This window comes from Heterocephalus glaber, unplaced genomic scaffold (genome assembly GCF_053883595.1).
Source record: "Heterocephalus glaber isolate CG9 unplaced genomic scaffold, H.glaber_assembly_v1.0 deba00000281, whole genome shotgun sequence".
Lineage (NCBI taxonomy): Eukaryota > Metazoa > Chordata > Mammalia > Rodentia > Bathyergidae > Heterocephalus > Heterocephalus glaber.
In genome coordinates this window covers 14,847,025-14,868,127 of record NW_028258139.1, presented here as the reverse complement: position 1 = coordinate 14,868,127, position 21,103 = coordinate 14,847,025, and the positions used below count along the sequence as shown (strand labels likewise).

The 21,103-nt window shown below is 46.6% G+C and overlaps 1 protein-coding gene across 2 annotated transcripts in view; it reads left to right on the top strand.

The window, feature by feature from the left end:
• Dennd3 (DENN domain containing 3) overlaps positions 1-21,103 on the top strand; it is a 65,177-nt gene that overhangs the window by 18,887 nt on the left and 25,187 nt on the right. For both annotated transcript variants that reach the window (XM_004837888.4, XM_087187000.1), the window contains exons 6-13: positions 1,746-1,865; positions 2,142-2,360; positions 8,058-8,179; positions 12,421-12,576; positions 14,249-14,345; positions 17,598-17,701; positions 18,221-18,411; positions 20,150-20,671. In XM_004837888.4, the coding sequence (XP_004837945.3) occupies positions 1,746-1,865; positions 2,142-2,360; positions 8,058-8,179; positions 12,421-12,576; positions 14,249-14,345; positions 17,598-17,701; positions 18,221-18,411; positions 20,150-20,671 (1,531 nt within the window). The remainder of the gene's footprint in view (positions 1-1,745; positions 1,866-2,141; positions 2,361-8,057; positions 8,180-12,420; positions 12,577-14,248; positions 14,346-17,597; positions 17,702-18,220; positions 18,412-20,149; positions 20,672-21,103) is intronic.

Below are 21,103 nucleotides of genomic sequence, written 5' to 3'. Positions count from 1 at the left end.
TCATTTTTTATGGCTGGGTACTACTCCATTTTATTAAAAAAAATTATACAGTCTCCAGTTGATGGGCAATTGGGCTGCTTCCAAGTTTTATCTATTACAAACTGTGGTGCTATGAACATGGGTGCACATATATGGCTGTGGTATGAGTCTTTTAATTTTGGGGGGAAGATACCCAGCAGGGGAACAGCTGGGTCAAATGGGACCTCTAGCCCTAGTCCTTTGAGGTATCTCCATACTGATTTTCACAGTGGTTGCACCAGTCTGCACTCCCACCAGCAGTGGAATAGGGTTCCTCTTTCCCCACAATCCCACCAGCATTTGTTATTGGTTGATTTCTTGATAGCAGCCATTCTTTCTGGAGTGAGATGGAATCTCAGTGTTGTTTTCATCTGCATCTCTCAAATGACCAGTGATGTTGATTTTTTCATATGTTTATTTGCCATTTCTACTTTTCTGTGTGAGAAATGTCTGTTCATTTCAGATGCCCATTTTTGGATTGTGTCTTTAAATTTGAGTGCCTTATGTTTAATGTGTCTTGCTTCTGTAGGCAAATTGGTAACAGGAAAGCAAAGAGTCTCCATGTATTGATGAAAAGCACTTACTTGTGTCTTTAGTACCAAGAAACTATAATCTGTCTTGTTTCTTGTTTTCCTCCCATGAAAATACACTTACAAGAGTGATGTAGGTGACTATAGGGAAGTATGAAAGCAAATACTTCATCCTGTTACCTTTTCCTCGACTCAGTGCCCTATTGCTCTCAATTTCCTCCTCCTCTCATGCTTTGCTTTTGTGAAGCTATTCTGTCTGTTTCCTTTCTATCTTCTAGATCTTTGCTTGTGACTCTAACATTCCATTCTGCTCATTTGGTGGAACCTGGGGCAGAGAAGATGCCCGAGCCACCCCTATGTTGTGGTGTTGGAAACTTGCCGTCCACAGCTTCATCGCCCAACAAGCTGGGAAGCCCCTCTGAGGAAGCAACTGTATCTTCCTCTTTGATTTCTTCCTTCCGCAATGAGGTCCTTTAGCTCGACATGGGGATTCTGTGAAGAAGGAATTTGCATTGAAACGTTATTTCAAAATCATGTCATTTAGAAAAAGAAAAGGTCTTTTTTACAATTTTTTGAGTTCTGAGAGTGATCTTTTTTTTTTTTTTGGTACCGGGGATTGAACTCAGGACCTTGTGCTTGCCAGGCAGGTGCGGCACCACTGAGCTACATCCTCAGCTCTTACAATTTTTTTTTCTGTTTTTTTTTTTGGTACCGGGGATCGAACTCGAGTCCTTGTGCTTGTGCAACAGGCGGCAAAACCACTGAGCTAAATCCCCAGCCCTCTTACAATTTTTTGAACTACAAGTCTAAGGAACTTTGACTGTTAAGTGGAAAATACTGAGAACACATAGTATGTAGTGACTAGGAATAAGAGTAATACTGAAGAATAATTTGAATGTGCTTGCTGTAGAATTTGTGCCAGTTGGGACAAATGTCTGTGTCTTCCAATGAATAGTTTGCTGATCAGTTAACTTAGCAAAAAAAGTAATTATGTACTTAGTTTGTGTGTGAACTTGTGGTCGTTATGAGTGTCTATAGGCTGTTGTTTAATTCTGTGACACATCACCTGGTGGCACAAGTCTTCCAAAGTGATCTCTAACTCAAGACACTTCCTGTGCCAAAGTAGTGAATTTGGGCACATTTCAGCTTTTGCTGGGTGCAGTTCTCTGAGCTAACTGTGGCTCTTGGTCATTACAGATGTTTAACATGAAGCCATTGCACATCGTGTTTCCCTCCCGAGCAGACCCTGAGAGCCCCGTCATCGACCTGGACCTTCACCTGCCCTTGCTGTGCTTCCGGCCCGAGAAGGTGCTGCAGGTACAGCTTATGCTTGGTGATTTCATGGGGCATCCAAAAGCATTGCTTATCAGAGACTGGCATACACTACAGAAATATATATATGTATTTGCTTAGCACCAATATTCACTACAGGGCACAATGTTTGCAAATAAAACATTTTGTGAGATCTTGGTGGCTTTATTTTGGCAAATGGAGTGGGGAGCCCAGGGCAGAGGCTATACTCTGGGTCACTGAATGTTTGAAGTTTGCTGTACCGGATTGGCAGCTTCTGAACAATACTGTTGGTCCCCCCAGATCCTTTCCTGCCTTCTAACGGAGCAGCGGATTGTGTTCTTCTCCTCGGACTGGGCCCTGCTGACGCTCATTGCGGAGTGTTTCAGGGTCTACCTTCACCCCCTGCAGTGGCAGCACACCTTTGTGCCCATCCTGTCGGGCCAGATGCTGGATTTTGTCATGGCTCCTACATCTTTTCTCATGGGCTGCCACCTCGACCACTTTGAAGAAGTCAGCAAGGTTAGTTATAGAATGCTTGATGTGGAGCGTTAAATTCCTGTGAGTCTATTGTGAGGACAGTGGGAAGTGACTTTTGAAAGTGTGGGCACAAGGCACTTGTTCCATCCCCAGTGTCCAAAACGAAAACAAAAACAAAAAAAGGAAAAAAGAAAGTGTTGTGCACAGGGATAGAGTACACTGTGCTGAGGAGGGTTTGCTTCAGTTTTTAAGCGCTTGTTGAGTTCCAGGCTCTGTGTGTATCCCAGCTCCCCTCCCCTAGATGACCTTGGGGTATATTCAAGGCTACAGCATTGTGAGTCCTGGAGCCTGTGGGTCTGCAGATGCAGGCAGCTCAGTTGACCCTAGAAGACTCAGTGAGGAGAGTGTAGGTGTTGAAGCCCCCGGAGGCTGAGTTCCAGTCAGCCTCTGCTGCTTACTTGTTTGTAACCTTGTGCAGTTACTTGCCCTTGCCCAGCCTGATTCCTTGTCTGTGAAATATGACAAGGGCCTGTCCTTCTGAGAAGGCTTGGAGCTGAGGAAGATTCTGTGTCCCGTATGTTGCTGGGTGCCTGCCTGGGGTTTGGTAGGTGGCAGCTCCATTGTTATTGCTACATACTTTCTAGTTTTTTTTCTTTTAATTCAGCTTTTGTGGTTTGTTGCAGTTACAGACTTTGTTCTTAGAAAAATGCAAGTCCATGCAGCCTGTTCCTTATGTGTTAGACGGGCTCATGACCTTGCTGAATTTAGTGGCTATTTACTGTCATATGGCTGACCCACAACAAAGCACTGAATCCCTTCTTTTTCTAGTTGTAAAAGGACAGCGAATGTGCCAGCCTCACTCTTAGGATGAAAATCACATGAGCAACAGAACAGTACCTGGCATATATTAAGTGCTTACTAAGTGGTAGCTGTCATTACTTTTGATGCTGATTGGAAATGGCATAGATTTGAATGGTTATCTGTTCCCGATATATAATTATTGTGATAATACTAACAGGCAGTATGCAGATTGAATTTGGTTTTAATAAATACTTCTTTTGGCTAGATGTGGTGGCACATGCCTGTAATCTCAGCTACTCAGCAGCCTGAGCCGGGAGGATTGCAAGTTCAAGGACAGCCTGGTCAACTTAGTGAGACCTTGTTTCAAAATAAAATTTTAAAAAGGGCTGGGGATGTAGCTCAGAGATAGAGTGCTTGCCTCACATGTACCATGTTTCAATCCCAAGTACTGTAAAAACAAACAAAAACTCCAGACAAACAAACAAGCAACCCAAACGGCTTTATTGCGATATAATTTATCTGCTACAAAGTTTAACTGATTACTTTGCCTATTCTGGACATTTCCTATAAGTGGACTCATTCAACATGAATCTGGCTTCTTTCACTTAGCACCACATTTTTGAGGTTCATCTATATTATAATATCTATCCCAATTTTATTGCCAAACAGAATTCCACTGTGTGATTCTGCCATACTGTAGTATAGTTGACAGGCAGCCATCAACTTGGTGACAGCCTGTGGCTGTTTGGGTTGTTTTCTCCTTTTGGCTCTTACAAATAAGGCTGCTGGGAACACTGTTGTACAAGTTTTTGTGTGGACTTAGGTTTTCATTTCTCTTGGGTACAAATGAAATGAGCAGAATTGCTAGATCCTGTGGTAACTCTGTGTCTAATCATTGAGGAGCTGCCAGACTGCTTGACAATGCAGCAGCCTCATTTTACATTCTCACCAGTGGGTAAGAGGTTCCAGTTTTTCTGCATCCTTGGCAGTGCTTATTATCATCTGTCTTTTTGATTTCAGCTCTCCTGGCGGGTGGGAACTGGAGGCTCACTGTGGTTTGCCTGTGCATTTATTTCCCAGTGACTAATGATGTCGAGCATCTTTTCATGTGCTTACTGGCAGCTCTAAGGGTAGGTTTATGTTTAACTTTTTTCTTATTCTAATTTTATTTCTTAAATTTTTATTAGTACATGTTTCCAGTACATAATGTTTACAGTCCTTGCGTGGAGGTCATACCTGTACGTAACACATCTTAATGCCTTTTTTCATCCCCAATCCCTTCTCTCCCTCCACCTCCCACTATCTCTTGATTCCCTTCCCATTCGAGAAAGATCTATCTTCTTCTTCCTATCTTTTATTTTACTCTTTATTTATATTTTGGGTTTCTAATATAAGAAAAACCATGTAATATTTAAACTTGTATATCTGATTTATTTCACTTAACATTATTGTCCCAAGGTGCATCCATTTTCCTACAAATAACTCAAATTTATCTTTCTTTATGGAGAGTAGTACTCCCATTGTGTGTAAATACCACATTTTCTTTATCCATTCATCTGTTGATGGACATATAGGCTGCTTCTAAGATTCAGCTATTTATGAGTTGTGCTGCTATAAACATGGGTATGCATGTATCACTGTAATATGATGTCTTTAATGCTTTCAGGAAGATACCTAAACGGGAATAGCTGGATCAAATGAAATTTCTAGTTTCAGTTTTTTGATCCCCACTGCCTCAGCAGCATTTGTTACTTGATTTCTGGATCATAGCCATTCTTTCTGGAGTAAGAAGGAAACTCAGTGTTGCTTTAATTTGTGTTTCTCTAATGGTCAGCGATGTTGGACATTTCTTCATGTGTTTATTGGCCCTTTGCACTTCTTCTGTGGTGTCTATTCATTTCACTTGCTAATTTTTTGACTGGGTCTTTTTTGGGGGGAGTTTAACTTTTTTGAGTTGTGTAAATATTCTAGATCGGTGATGGTGAATCTTAGAGTTTTCAGTGGTACAAACAGCCTGCCGTGGCACGTGTGCCATGAGTTCACCACCAGTATTCTAGATATTAGCCCTCTGTCTGAGGAATGGCTGGCAAAAGATTTTTTCCCATTCTGTAAGTTGTCTCTTCACTCTACGGGTTGTTTCTTTTGCTGTGCAGAAGCTTTTTGATTTGTTATGACCCGATTCCTTTATTCTTGGTACTATTTCCTGTGGAATCAAGGTTCTGTTTAGAAAGTCCTTTCCTATGCCTGTGACTTCAAGAGTTTTACCTATTTCATCTTCTAGCAGGTTAAGTGTTTCTGTTTTAACATTTAGGTTTTTTGATCCATTTTAATTTAAGTTTATTACATGGTGAAAAATACGGCTCTGGATTTAATCTTTTGCATGTGAATGGCCAGTTTCCCCAGCACCATTTATTAAAGAAGCTATCTTTCCTCCAGTATATATTTTTTGGCCCCTTTGTCAAAGATCAAATGTGTTTAGGGTTGTCTCTGTGTCCCATGTTTCTGTTTTGTTGATCCTTATATCTGCTTTTGCGACAGCACCATGCTGTTTTTATCACTGTGGCTTTGTAATATAACTTCAAGTCTGGGATTGTGATACCTCCTGCTTTTCTCTCATTACTCAGGACTGCTTTTGCTATTCTGTATCACTTCTGGTTCCATGTGAATTTTAGGATTGTTTGCCCCAGTTCTGTGAAGAATGCTGTCTGTAGTCTAGGTGCTTAACTTTTTATTTTGAAGATTTTATTTATTTATCTTTTGAGACAGGGTCTCGCTATGTGGTTTAGGCTGACCTTGAACTCATTGTGTAGCCCAGGCTGGCCTTGAATTTGTGGTGATCCTCCTGTCTCAGCCTCCTGAGTGCTGTGATTACAGGTGTGCACAACTATACCCAAATATTTTGAAGATTTTAAGTGTACACTGAAATTGAGAGAGGAATACAGGTGGATGCCAGTGTACCTTGTTGTCTTCTGTAGCCTGATGCTGGCCTATTGCTAGACCGTGTGTCCTCCACATTTCCCTTTTCCTGGGGGTTTAATATGTTTATGACAGGGCTGTAATTTGTATGACTTGCTGCTGGGTGGCTCTGAGATACTGGTAGTAAATGCCTGACTGACCCACCAGGTGGCATGGGACAGTCCCATCGGGTGGTACAAACTGCCTGATGGAACTGTCATGCATATATCACTGGTGGTTCAAGCCGGCGGGATGTATTAAAACAAATCTCCACCTCTGGGCATTTGCTCAAGTGTCCAGGAGGTGGGAGGTGCTAGGTTGGGCCTGGTCCCTCCTGTGAAAGGGCAGGCATTCTTTCTATGTTCTTCTAAAGCCAGTGATTCACCAGGGGAAAAACACACTTTGGGAAAGGGCCATTCAGGGCTCTGTGGAAGGAATAGAAAAACGTCACCCAGTGCACTTTGTGGACAAGAAAAAATAAGCCATCCTCTGAAGTTTAAAGTTGTTTTCCTTTTTTAGTCATTGGGGAAAGAACCATCTTGTTCCAGACTCCTAAGGAGGGAAACTTTTTTGGCATGTTTACTTAACAATTCTAGTCAGCACTCACGCAGGAAACTCACTTCATGAATTATTTGCTCTGGGAGATTCCAGGAGCCACAGTTACTCCTAACTGAAAGCATTTTGGGTTGGTTTGTGTGTTTGTGTTGCTGGCTGGTGGTGGGACCTGCAGAGGGAGCTGGGGGTGATCCTGTACCACGTCTGCCCATAGCCCTTGCAAAGGCCTGGCATTGACTCTTTCAGAGGTCACTGTGTGCTGCTGGCTGAACACTGTTTGCCTTGTGAGACTTGGGGCCAAGAGGATACTGGTGTTTACACATAGTGTTTCATTTGTCACCTGGAATGAGGCAGGGCTCAGGATGAAAGGCAGGAGTGGTGCATTGCATTCTGGAGCCTAGAGTCCCCAGAACTCTAGTGAAGCACTCATTCTGTGTGTATTTTGGTGTGGATAAGACTTTACAAATAATCTATGTGCATATTTCAGAAATTCTCTGTGTGTGTGGTCACTTAGCCCGGGACCCTGGGGGGCAGAGCTGGCTGGGCATTGAATGCCGGTGGTGCACTTAGTGGAGGCCTGGAATATCCCCCAGGACACTATGAAGTAGCACATGCAGTGTTTGTACCACAGTCAGTGAAAACTTGACACCACACATTGGAAACTTAACTTAAAGAGAAAAGCATAAAGGGCCAGGGATTTAGCTCAGTGATTTCACCGCCTGCTGCGCAAGCACAAGGACCCGAGTTCGATCCCCGGCACCAAAAACAGAAAGAGAGAAAACCATATGGTCTGTTCCTACAGTGGAATAGTCAGCCTCAACAGGAGGGGGAACTCTGACCCATGCTACAGTACAGATGAACCTTGGAGATACTCTGCTCAGTGACACAAGACAAATACTGTATGATTCCACTTAGATGGAGTCCTTAGAGGAGTCAAACTAGAGAGACAGAAAGTAGCATGGTGGGTGCTGGGGGCTAAAGGGAAGAAGGAATGGGGAGTTCATGCTAGTGGCTACATAGTTTCAGTTTAGGAGCAGGAGAAAATTTTGGAGATGGATTGTGGTGAAGGTTGCACAACTGTGTGAATGCAATCCACAGTAATGTAGTTACAGAATGTAATTAACAGTATTGAACTGTACACTCAAATAGTAAATAGTATGTTAGTATATTTTACTTCAATAATGAAAAATAAGAGAAAGGCACATTGAATCAGATTTATCCTATTGGTATAACTCATGGTATAGTTCACATTTTTTGTAGAGATAATATAAAGATATATGTGCATATTAGAGTAATTTTTGGCACTACTAGGAATCATATGTTAGAATAATTTAAATAATGATACTATCAGTGAGTGAAAAATGCATTCTTGTGTTTCTAAAGGTATGCACAAATTCAAAGATTCTTACATCAATCTTTATTTTGCAGGAAGCTGATGGTTTAATTCTCATAGATATTGATCATGGAAGCATCACATGCTCTAGGTCCTCAGACAATGACATGGACATTCCGGACATCCCTCTCCTGGTGGCACAGATGTTTATTCAGAGGTAACAGGAAATAGTATGTGTTTGAGAACATCTTTGTTTAAATCCTGTGTTTGCTACTGTGACAGTCTTTTTCCAATTTTATATTGTTGATAGTTGTTTTCTATATTTAGATTTTGGAAATTATTTGCAAATATTTTTAAAGAAAAGGGATTTATCTGTATTCCAATTTTGTCTAAATACTAATTATGGCTGAACAGTCTAGGAGCCGTCACTTCTCCTACTCTCCTGATCCTTGGCCCTGTGCCTCAGGGTCCTGTACTGTTATCTCTTGTCATTCATTAGATAGGTGTTGAATACCCATTAAATGCTGGAATTGGGCAGGACTATACAGTAGTGACAGAACGGTGGAGGCCCTGCTTTGGGATACTCAGTCCAGGGGACCTTGTGGATGTGACCTTCTCTCACCTCCCCTGGCAATCTGTTGGTGCTCTTAATTTTTCAAATCTAGTTTTATAGATGTTTACACTTTTTTTCATCTCTTTTACTAAGCTTCATTGGCCTAGATCAGGTGTCAGCAAACTTCTAAAAATGACCATGATATATTTTAGGTTCTGGGGCCCTGGGGTCTCTGCTGTGGTACAGATGCTGGGCAGGACTTTCCTCCTGAGTGGTGGAGGGAGGTTATTCATTGGTCATGGCAGGCTGTGGTGTGTGCTGTGGTGTCTGGCTGTAGCCCTGGGGGATGTCAGCTCAGGCTGAGCAGGACGGCTAGGTGCAGCAGCATGGGCCTCTCTTGGGGTTGTTTGTGCAGCACCTTTTCCCTTTGAGTTTTGTTTTTTGATTTTTTTTTCTTTGGTACTGGGGATTGAACTCAGGACCTTGTGCTTGTGAGGCAGGAAAGGTGCCACTGAGCTAAATCCCTGGCCTCTCCCTTTGAGTTTTTAAACAAAGGGTAGCAGGAGAGCTCCTGCTTGTCTGTCCTCATGACCTGTGGTCCAACTGCTGTCAGACCTTGCATGTGAGTTGTAGAAGTGATACTCAGTTCCTTTTAGGCTTTTGGCAATCAGCCCAGCCTTACTGGTGTTTGCTGACCCTGGGGCAGCTGTACGTAGGGTAGTCATCCTCACCTTGTCTTTTGTTGGGAGATCAGAAGACATCGAGCTGAAAGCTCAAGGTGCAGGGAGGAGGGTGGCAGTTTGTCCTGGCTTCCCTCCACATGGGTTTTCTCTCTTCTGACTCTCCTTGGTGTAGTTTGTTCCTTTTACCCAGGTGGTTTTTGCAAAGTATAGGATTCGAAATCTGAAATGCTCCAAAGTCTGAGACATTTGAGTGCTGACATGACAACACAAGTGGGAAGTTCTGCCCCTGACCTCATGTGATACATCAAAATGAAAAAAGTTTCATGGAAATACTGTACAGAATGGCCTTCAGTCTGTGTGTACAAGAAATAAGTGAAACATAAGTGAATTTCATGTTTGGGCTTGGGTCCCATCACTAAGATATGTTATTATGTACATGCAAATATCCCCTAATCTAAAATCTGGAAAACTTCTGGTCCCAAGCTATTTTTTATTTTTGTTTACAGTGTTGGAGATCAAACCCAGGGCCTCATGCATGCTAGGCCAATACTGTACCACTGAGCTACATGCCCAGCTGCAAGCATTTTGGATAAGAGATACTCAATCTGTATATAGGAGTACCACCTTTGTTATTGTTCCTTCCATCTCAAAAAAACTTAAAAGCTCCCCCAGAGCTCCAAGAAACAGCTATGATATAAGTGGAGGGGTAGGGCCAGGGATTTAGCTCAGCGGTTTTGCTGCCTGCTGTGCAAGTGCAAGGACCCAAGTTCGATCCTTGGTACCAAAAAAAAAATTAAAAAAAAAAAGTGGAGGGGTAGAGAGTGGGGGAGAGGGAGGAGGTATGTCCTCCCTTGCAGTGAGGGTGCAGGGTCACAGGGCTCCTCTTCCTGCAGCTGCGGGCAGTTTATTCTCAGGGCACCTGTGCAAGGTGTTCCATTGGAATTTGGACCTGTGTGAACTTGGAAGTCAAAACTTGAATCCTCCTTGCCCTGTTTACTTTCAGATAAGCAGGAGCTGCTTCCTCTGACTTTCAGAGTCATTCCAGAACTGACCTCTGCCAGCTTCTCAGGTGTTTGCTTTGCTGTCTGCATTGCTCGGATTCCAAAATACAAATGCATACGGTGTACAGGTTGGAAACAGGGTACATGACATGTGGTGTCTGATATAGGTTCATCACAGGGACTTTGTTTATAAACATGAACTAACCTGTGTGCTGTCCACAATGTATCTGTCTGTCCTGAGCTCTGAGCCCATAAGCCAGGTTGCAGTGCAGCTTCCCCAGTGTGAACTGGGGTGTGGTACACATCTGCACATGGGCATTTCTCCAGAAGGGCCGAGGGGCAGTGGCCTTTCCCTCCCAGCTTCCCTGGGAAGGCCTTGGCTCCTGCTTGTTCTCTTTGCCCTTCTGTCTTTGTCTCTTTCATCAGAAGTATACATTTGTTGTGGCTTCTTTGCTGCTGCCGACTTCCCTGGAGGACTTTCTGGGACGGGGACCTGGCACAGAACTCTGCGCTTAGTGTGGGATGGGAGGGAAGGACTGCATTTTGGGGGTGCAGGGAGTGGACTGCCTTCTCCCCAAGACCTGATTATTCCTGTATGAGGGAGGACAAGGACTCCAGCATCCTTGATGCAGGCGAGTTGGTCACATATCCTTCCCTACTGTGCTGTCCGTCCTGTGATCTTCTGGATCACAGGCTGGTTTGGGGCTGACAAACAACAACATGGCCGTTGCCTGATCAGGTGGGCCAGCCAGGCCTGGGGATGTCCTCAGCAGCAGCTTCCCAACACATCAGAAGTGGCTCCAGAGCCTCTTGCTGACCACTTAGCCCTGGCCTCACAGCTTTCCCCTGGCTTGGAGCCACACTGGCCTGGCAGGCCCGCTGTGCCCACAGTAGGGCTTTTGGTGACTGTGAACCCCTCCTCTGCTGCCCCCATCTTGCCTTTCACATTTCAAGTTCAAAGTCATCTCTTGGGAGAACTCATCTCCACCCAGTCTGACCTTTTCCATGTGCAGCCCAAGGCCCTGTTTGGATTCTCTGCCTGATCACCTCATTGTTTCTTGTTTTGTGATTAATTATCTGTTTTTCTGTTTCTTCCCCCTTGCATGTAAGCTCAACACAGGCAGAGGCTTTGGCTCAGTCAGCATCCAGAACCAGGCTTGGTACAGAGTAGGTGCTTAAGGAATATCTGTGAAACAAATGTGTATTGGTTGTCTTTTTTTGGGGGTACCGGGGATCGAACGCGGGTCCTTCCGCTTTCGAGGCAGGCAGCAGAACCACTGAGCTAAATCCCCACCCATGTATTGGTTGTCTTTATTTTGCTTATTTAGAACCACAGACTGGGGAGGTGCAGTGGCTCATGCCTGCAATCCTATATAGGTGGGAGGCTGACATAGGACAATTGTAGATTGGAAGTCAGCTTGGGCAACTTATTAACACCATACCTCAAAAAAATGGTGGCGCCATGCTTGCCTGACAAGCACAAAGTCCTGAGTTTGATCCCTGGTACTCCCCCCAAATTTGTTTTTTAAAGGACTGGGGATGTAGCTCAGTGGTTCTGGCGCCTGCTTCCCAAGTGAAAGGTCTGAGTTCAATCCCTGGTACCAAAAAAATAAAAATAAACCTTACAGATTTGCTCGTTGGTGTCCAAAGTCCCTCTCATAACATGGCCTTGGGTAGTATTAGAAAGGCCAGGCCTTGTGACTGTGGTGACTTGGGGTTCGCAGATATAACTGTGCCTCCTTGATTCCAAATGAGGACCTGCACATGAACCAGTGGTGGGCACCTGCTGGTGGGTCACAAGTGATGACACCCAAGACATTAGGTGTAGGCACAAGGAGCACCTGATCCCACCTGAGTTGGGGATGTCAAGAGAAGCTGCTGGGAGTGCTGTGATTGTTCCTTCCTGCAGCCCTTGCTGGCTGGTTAAGATGCAGCCTCTGCAAAAACCCTCACGTATCCCAGAATGGGTGCACACTAGCCAGGCAGTGCCCACTGTTGGAATGACTCTCTGGGATTAAAAATGTACAAGGTCCAAAGATGTGTGTGCTGTGTGGAGGAGACTACTCTTCCAGCTTCTGATGCGTAATGATTGCCTGCCCCCTGAGTGATTGACAGGTATACAGAGCATCCTGAAGGGCTCACCTACCTGCAACAGTGGCTGTGACTGGTAAGCTGTCATGGGGTTGTGCTCCATGATGCAAGCTCATCTGCTTCCTTCCAGGGTCCAGAGCCTCCAGCTCCATCCTGAGCTGCACCTCGCCCACCTGAGCTCCAGTACAGATCTGAATGAGGGCCGTGCCCGCCAACGAGCCTGGCAGCAAACACTCAACTCCCGCATCCAGCACATCACTCTGCAGCTGCTTGTGGGCATCTTCAGGTACCTCAAGGGGCATGCCTGGCATCTGGGAGAGGCAGCTTGCCTGTGGCACTTCAAAGAAGCTGGCCCCAAAGCTCAGACCGCTGAGACCATCTGACAATATGAGAGGCCCTGTCCCTGCCAAGCCTTTCCCTGTCATCACCATCAGCAGGTTTATTAAGAGCTGGGTGTTTTCATTCTGACCTTGGCTTGCATCCTCCTGGTTGTTCTCCCCTGTCAGTGGCCATGTGGATGGTTGGCTGCTTTGAGGTAGCGTCCAGAGGAACAGTCACAGACCTGCTAGAAAAGCTTGTCAGTGAAGGTGTACACTGGCCAAGGGCTCAGGGTCAGTCCAGGGAGGACCCTGTACCAAGAGGCCTGTATCTAGGGGGAAGGGACAGGCAGGTCATTTTTGTGTGACACAAAGCAGAAAAGGGAGCTCCTAAAGTAGCCTCCAGATCAGACAGGGCACTGCAAGTTTGGCACCTGGACAGTTTTCTTCTTTCCTCTCATCCTGTAGTTACCATTGCGAAAAGTCTGTTAGCATTGGAGCTAGAACTGGTTAGGTAGACTAGTAGTGTGTATCTCCAAGAGACACAGTGCAGAAATTGAGTTGCTATTTCTGGCTTAAATGTACTGTCATTTAAGGATTATATTTCAACTTGGGTAATTTTTAGGCCTTTTCTTTCTTCCAACTCTTTCTTCTCTTTCTCTTGCAGTGTTCTTTCCCCCTTCTTGCTGCTCTCTCCCTGAGTCCATAGCAAAGGAGGCACCCAACTCCAGCTCTGGTCCATTCTGCAGGGCCCTCTGCTCAGGAAGGCTGAGCACAGAGCCTGCCAACTTGCCAGGACTCTGCATGATTATTTCAAAACTGAAATGTTAATGGCTTTGTTCTTTTGATGTCTTTACTTACATAAATCAAATGATTTATTAGGAAAAAATGGGATGGTGTATTTCAGACAGATTATGTTATCTCTTTGCTCATAGCAGTGTAATTAACATGGTCCTGAGTATTATTTTCCTTTTGTTCTTTGAAGTTTTTCATGATCAAGGTGGTTGTCATTTTTTAAAAAACACTTTACAAGACCAACGAGTTGATTCAAAAAGCAGAAAATGTGATTACAGATTATAAAATATTATGTCCCCTAGATGGAATAATTTTTTTCCCCTCACAATGGAAGATAAACACAGAACATACCATGCACTGACTGTGCCCTCTAAGGTCATTGATCCTATTTGTTGAAGATTACTTTAGATGTGAGAGATTGTATGTCAAAAACCTATGGGTTTATAATCACAAGGGAATGGGGTGTAAGGGGGGAGGAGATTTGTCCAGGGCAGGCTGGTGGCTAAGTGGGGTCAACACTTAGGGAGATTGTCTACTCCCTGGGTCCCCCTTGAACTTAGCGTCATTCTCAGATAAGGGTTGATTATTGAGTCTTAATTGCATGACAAGCTAGGGGCTCTCCTGGAAGAGGCCAGTGACACTGTCTTCCAGGGGTCCATCCTAGCTGGAGAAAGTTTGCTGACCATGCAGTCCACCCAGACCCTCACATTTTGGGGATAAGGATAATCTCTCTGAAGAATAGGTTTGCCATGTGTATTTCTTGTCCTCATTCTTCTGCTGCTAAAAGCAGCATGTTTTTCATATGTTTAAAGTGATTTAGCACTTAGACTGCCCTTTCTTTGACAGGGAGGTGAAGAATCACCTGAATTACGAACACAGGGTGTTTAACAGTGAGGAGTTTCTCAAAACAAGAGCCACGGGGGAGCAGCAGTTCTATAAGCAGGTGAGAGGTGTGGACTTGGGCAGTCTCACCTGTGTTCAACCTATTTTACTTTTCTGTGTTTAAACATTTTCAAAAATAAGCTTTTATCAAGATCTGTTAATATTTTGTGTTTTCTTGTCCTAAGGGTTTGTTTTTACATGGTTCCTTTTGATCCTTTGGCTAGCTCTGTTTTTCTAGTACATTTTTGGTGTACATCATATTTTCATTCCTTGTGGGGAACTGATACATGTACCTATTACATCTTAATTTCTTTTTTCATCCTCTTTCTCTTCAGCTTTTAGAGTATAATTTGCATATAATAAAATGCACCTATTTTTAATGTGGAGTTTGACGCACTATGACAAATGTGCCTACTTGTGTAACAGTGTCCTCAATCTGGACATCAGACATTTCTGTCATCCCCAGTGCTTCCTGTGGTTCTTCGGAGTCACCCTTTCCTTCCCCCAGGCCCTGGAAACAGGTCGGGCTCTTTCATAGTCCCATGCCAGCATCATCTTAGCTGAGCTCTCTGGCTCAGTCCCTTGGCCTTTGGGAATGACCTCGGGCTCTCTCAACAGTTGCTTGCTGTTATTGCTAATGCCAAAGAATTCCCAGTGTTAGGGCAGAGCACACTCTGTTTTTCTGTCTGTCTGTTCATGAGCATTTGGGTGTTTTCAGGCTTTTTGGGGGGAGGGGGAGTGGCACTGAGGATGGAACCAGGACTTCTCACTGAACTACATCCCCAGCCCTTTTTATTCATTTAACTTTTTATTTTGAGACAGTCTTGTGAACTTACAGTCCTCCTACCTCACAGCCACTGAGTAGCTGAGGTTACAAGCATGCACCACCGAGCCCAGCTGGGTTTCAGTTTTTGTCCATTGCAAAAAGTGACATCATAGCCTTTAATGGCTCATGTCACTTGCAGAACCTCTCTGTCCCTGAGGGGTATGTTTTCACACCCCTGGGGTGGGCCAAGAGTAGCCTTTCGCAGGCAGTGTATAGTTCAGTCCCTCTGCTGTTGGTGTGTGACCCTGGCAGCTCCTGTAGGGCCCCTCTCTGGCCCAGGCTCTTCCTTCTTTCTGTTGAGAGCGTGAACCGCCCCTGCCCTCTGAGTTCAGGAAATTGGTTCATTTTCAACTTCCTGGACCTTATCTGACTAGTTCTGTGCAGGTTTGCTATGTCCAAACACATCCTGGGGACCCACTCCAGATATGTGGTCTCACGTGCCAAGCAGTTGGGTGGGTAGATGTGCACATTCTGCAGCCTGGGGAGGGTCGGGCCTGGAGGGAGACTTCTGAGCATCCTGGCACCTATGTGATGTTTAGCACCATGAGCCTGGCGAGGTCACCCGGAGCCAGTGTCAGGGAGGAGTAAAGGAACAAGCAGAGGAGAGGCTCAGACCTGGGCCTGCCAGGAAGTTGGGCAAGGGGTTCCAGCAAGGGAGCCAAGAAGATGCCAGGAATTAGGAGAAACACCTGGGGCAGGTGGTATGGAGGCAAGGGAGGAGGACAGAAGATAGCAGTGATCTCAAATGAAGACTGAGCGGTCACTGTTGTGACAGTGTGGCTCAGAGGCCAGCCATGGTGACCAGGACAAGTGGCTCTGTGAAGTGGTAGAGACCAAGCCATGGGTTTGGGAGTGAGACCTGGGTGACAGGCCTCGTGGGGAGTTTGTCTGCAAGGCTGTGTGGTGAGGGCCCTCCTACCTGGGGTTCCACCTGTCTCCTCTTCAAAAGGCCTCTCCCTCCACGGCAGCCTGAGGTGGCTTCCCCTGTGCCTCCCTGGAGACAGGAGACTTTGGAAAGTGTGGCCAGGCCAGTGCTCTTAAAATGCATCCTTCCTGTTTCCTCCCAGGTGACTACTGAGTATCCTGCTGATTCCTAAATGGAAGGACAAGTTTGCTTTCAACCTCTCTCCTTTCTTTTCCTTTATTTCCTTTCCCCTCTACCCTTAAGTGATTTCCCCCCATAATATGGTACATCATCACTTTGGAGAAATAAAGTAAAAAGACAAAGAAATTACCTATAGTCCCAGCAAGGATGACAGCACTGGAGAGACACGTTACTGCTACTGCAGACATGTGACTAGGGCCAGTTCTGCGTGCCCAGGGCACAGCCCGCACCTGAACAACCTTCATGCTCCTGCTACTGTGGCCAGCATCACCAGCTCTCTGCTGCTCTTCCTTCTTCTTTTCATCTTTCCGCTGTGTTTTTGGCATTTCTCTTGCTCTATGTACCAAGGGCTCCTCTGTTCGTGCGCATCCTGTGGGAGCTGCAGCCACCTGAGTGTGGGAGCACGGGGGCCGCTGTGCAGCCTGCTGTCCCCCAACTCACGGTGCAGGTGGGCAGAGCCGCAGACGGACCCCATGATGCTGTCACACAGGCTCATCCCACAGGGAGCATGGGAGAAAGTCAGGAACTGGAAATCAGGGCTCAAGGAAAATCCAGAACTCAGAGCTCCTGCCCTGTTTGGTAACCATGGTGTCTGGGCCTGGTTCTGGGATCTGGCAGTGCCACCGCTGAGCTCCAAGCCCCCTCTCTGCTGCTCTGCCCTGTGACCTTCCTGGCTCTCATGGTGATCTAGGGCCTAGCTGGGGCAGGTCCACCAGCTGGCTAAGCAGTGCTTCCGTTGTCATCTGCGCGGTCTCTTCCTGCCCTGTGCTTTTCTGCCCCATTCTGCACGTTTGGATCCTGCTTGGCCTTCTCTGGACCTCCTGGGCACCCTCTCCCTCTCCTCCTTGCCTGGGTTGGTGGCAGCTTGCAGGGAGGCTCATCTTCTTTAGACCACTTGCCCACATGCCATGGTCAGTAGAGAGCAGGTGTCTAGGGGAAACAAAGACACCGGTGTTCGAGAGTCCCCTTTATAGTGAAGACCCCGAAGGCCCTGAGTACCAGAGCCCAGCGGAAGTAGCCGATGCAGTGAGGGAAGGCAGACTGTGTTGTGGTGTGGGGCATAGGGGACACTTAGTGGGGAGTCAGTGGAGCCACAGATACTTACAGGCATAGCTGTTGTGGTGGCCAGATGGTTTAGGCTTTTGAATGTTTTGTGATTCTTCAAACACGGAGTGGCTACTTACCTGAGATCAGCAGGTAAAGACCTGGGGGATGCTCCTGGTAGGTTAGAACTAAATGTGGAAGCTCTCTGCTTTTAGGGACCTCTGTGCTGAGGAGCTGGTTCTGGTGGGGTCCTCAGTCTGTGGGGGCCGCTGTGGCCTTGAGCAGGGAGAGGAGAGAACCCTGAGCCCCGCATGATGCCCTCTTGCCATCTCCTGCAGGTTTTGGACACCTACATGTTCCATTCTTTCCTGAAAGCCCGGCTCAGCCGTAGGATGGACGCCTATGCACACATGGACCTCGACACCCAGTCCGAGGAAGACAGGTACCCTTCCTTGGCTTTTGCACATGACTCTGGTGACCAAAGTGCTCTGGTGGCATGGAGCACTTATTTGATAGAAAAGTGAGAGATTCAACAGGAAAACCCTGACATTTAGAAATTTTCAACAAGTTGGAAACAAACCCATGGGAGCACTCTGAGCATTCATTCCCAGCATTAGTGGGTCTGTGCTGTGCCCCGGACTCTGTCCACGCATGTTCTCCATCCTCAAATCTGCTCAGTTCTTCGTCCCTTCCTGAGGTTTTTCCTGACCACCTGGAACACACATAAAACCTGCATGGTGCCCTGTCTGTTTCTTGGACTCTGGGCTGTGCTGGGCCCACAGATATGCCATCTCCCCCACCTGCAGCACCAGGTGGGATTTAGGTAGCAGGTTGCCACCAGTGTGAGTGATTGTGGGCAGGGTTGCCCTGCACTGCTCTCTGCTCTGGATACGATGCCATGCTGATGCTTACTCCTCAATCATTCTTGCTTCTCTAAAGTAAAGCTTTTTTTCAACCCTAGAATCAGGGGCATGCTTATAAGTCCCAGAAGGCCAACAGTGGAGAAGATGGCCTCGAGGAACCTGAACGCCACCCACAGGCGCATGGTGGTCAGCATGCCCAGCCTGCAGGACATCACCCTGCCTGAGCTGCCACCCAGGAATGCATCGCTTCGAATCATGGACACCACAGCATGCAGGACCAGCAGCCCAGGTGAGCAAGCCATGCCTCCTGGGTTCCGCTGTGGCAAGGCACTGAGGGGGAACTACAGCTGGTTTCCAGGGGAGGGAGTCGGTTTGTTTCGTTGTTTAGCAGCTTAATTATTTGCAATATGTTTAGAGCATTCATCTTGCAAACTGTAGAAAAGTATTCCTCATCACCTAGTGTCGGAGCAGAGGATAACAGGCATACACGGTGTGTAAGATACATGTTTGCATGTGTAAGTGCAGTGCGATGCAGCAGCTGCTAGGCCCTGCTGAATGCCAGGGACTGTCTAGAGGGGCCGGGGTGCAGAGCAGCCCTGGGCCTGGCCACCTTCAGCTGGCCATCCAAGGGTGGAGGCTCAGACTCCCCCTGGGGGCTAAAGCAGAGCCTTTGTGTGTGTGGTGGGGCGTTGGCTATGGAAGTGATGGTTTGGCAGAGACAGATGCATAGAGTCTGAGCTGCACCTCAGTGGTCTGGGGAGGCCCGGGCTGTCCTCTGCGGATGAGAGTGGCTGTCACCATGACCTGCACACTTGGGGCCCTGGTGGCTGCTGTCTTAGCTGAGCCGCATATACTGAATGTTACCTGGAGAAGAAGGTACCGGAAGCCAGGATGCTCTGTGAGCAGCACATGCTGTGGCCCCAGAGGGTTGCTTACAGCTGAGACTCAGCGCTCAGAGCAGCTGTTGGAAGGCTGACTGCTGGATCTGAGTCTCCTGCATAGCCACTTCCTGGCTGTGTGACCCTAGCCAAGTCTCTGCCTCTCTGGGCCCATGGTTCCTCTTCTGCACTGGGCCTGTACCGTACGCGCTCCTGCTGTGGGGACACACTCTGCTTTCTCGGCCTTTACCCACCAGTCGTGCGGTCTGTGTCCCTGCCCCCTTCTCCAGGTCTAGGCCAAGACCACACCTCTCAGCTCCCACAAGTGGAGCTGGCCTTGTGGGTAGCCAGGTTGCCTTCTGCATTCTCTGGGGGACTGGTCAGTGCTTGGCCCCTGGAGTCCCTTGGGCCACATTTGTTGAGGGAATTGGAGGGATGGGCACCTCTGGTTTAAACTGTGGCTGGGACTCAGTAGCTGTGTCCCTGGGACAGATAACCTGGGCTATGGAGGCCCCACTTTTTGTGTCTGGCAGATGGGCAGCAGAGTAATACTCAGGTCCCAGAGCTGCTAAGGTAAATGAAACAATTACTTTATTTATTTTTAATTTTTTTAATTTTTTGCTTAAATTCTTTTATTGGCACATTTTAGGTATATAATACGTTTACATTTATCATGGGGTGCTTGTACCTGCACATGATGCATCTTGGTTCTTATTTTTTCCCCATTCCCTGTGCGCCCTTCACCCCTCTGCCCTTCCCTATTTACATAGACTTTGTTTCCATTTTTTTTCTTTTCTCATAATTTTTCCTTTCCATTCTTTTCTTTCCCCATCTCCTCCCACCAGAAACAATTACTTTAAAAGGGCAAGTACATCTTGACTTACAGTGTTATCTTCATCCTCAGAGCCCCAGCACTAATATTTCAATTTGGTATTAAGTTTCAGCAAACAAAATTGTTCAACAGATGCTAGGTGTTGTTAGTCTCAGGGTGCAAAATGGGGGGCTCTGGGGACACAGAGCTTTCTGGAAGGGACACACTGGTCCTTGCTTTGCCTTGTGTCCTGGCCCCATGTGTTCCTGGGACAGGCACACGTGTCCATTTTGAAAGTCTATGCTAATTATTGGCTTATTTCCCCTTAATTTGTTTAGTTCTGAATGTGGCTCCTAAGTCCACATATATGTTCAAGATTCCTGAAATCCACTTTCCGCTGGTGAGCCAGTGCATACAGGCATACCACTCCAACTTCGTCACCCTGCTGAGCAAGGCCATGAGCCTGCTGGGCCCTGACAACTCCCTGCTCCTGGCCAGGTACTTCTACCTGCGAGGCCTTGTCCACCTGACGCAGGGACAGCTGCTGAGTGCCCTCTCAGATTTCCAGAACCTGTACAAGACAGACATCCAGATCTTCCCTGCCGACCTTGTCAAGGGCACTGTGGAATCTATGTCGGCCTCTGAGCGTGCCCAGGCTGAGCGGACTCCTGAGCTGAGGAGGCTCATCACCGAGGTCCTGGACAAGCCGGGTGAGGCCGCCAAGGCAGACGATGCTGTGAAGCACTTTGAGCTGCCCAAGAAGCACATGCAGCTAGAAGACTTCGTGAAGAGGGTTCAGGAATCAGGGATCGTGAAGGACACAAACATCATACACAGGCTGTTCGATGCGCTGACTGTAGGTAAGAGGCCACATGCAACAGCACCCTGTTTAAACACAGCTGCCCCTGTGTCCACAAGTGCTGTATCCAGAGGCTCAACCAAGTGTGGATTGAGAGTATTTGTTTTGTTTTTTGAGACAGGGTCTCATGATACAGTTCAGGCTGGCCTTGAACTTGCGGCAGTCCTCCTGCCTCAGCCTCCTGAGTACTGGGATTACAGGCAGGTGCCATCATGCCTGGCTCAGATTGAGAATATTAAATTTTTTAAAATTGTGTCTATACTGAACATGCACAGATCCCTTTTCTTGTTATTATTCCCAAACAGTTCAGTAGAACAACTATTTCCATAACATCTACATTGTATCTGTGTGTATGTGTGTGTTTCCTGTACTGGGAATTAAACTCAGGGTCTCCTCAGTGAGCTATGTCCCTAACCCTTTGAAAACATTTTTG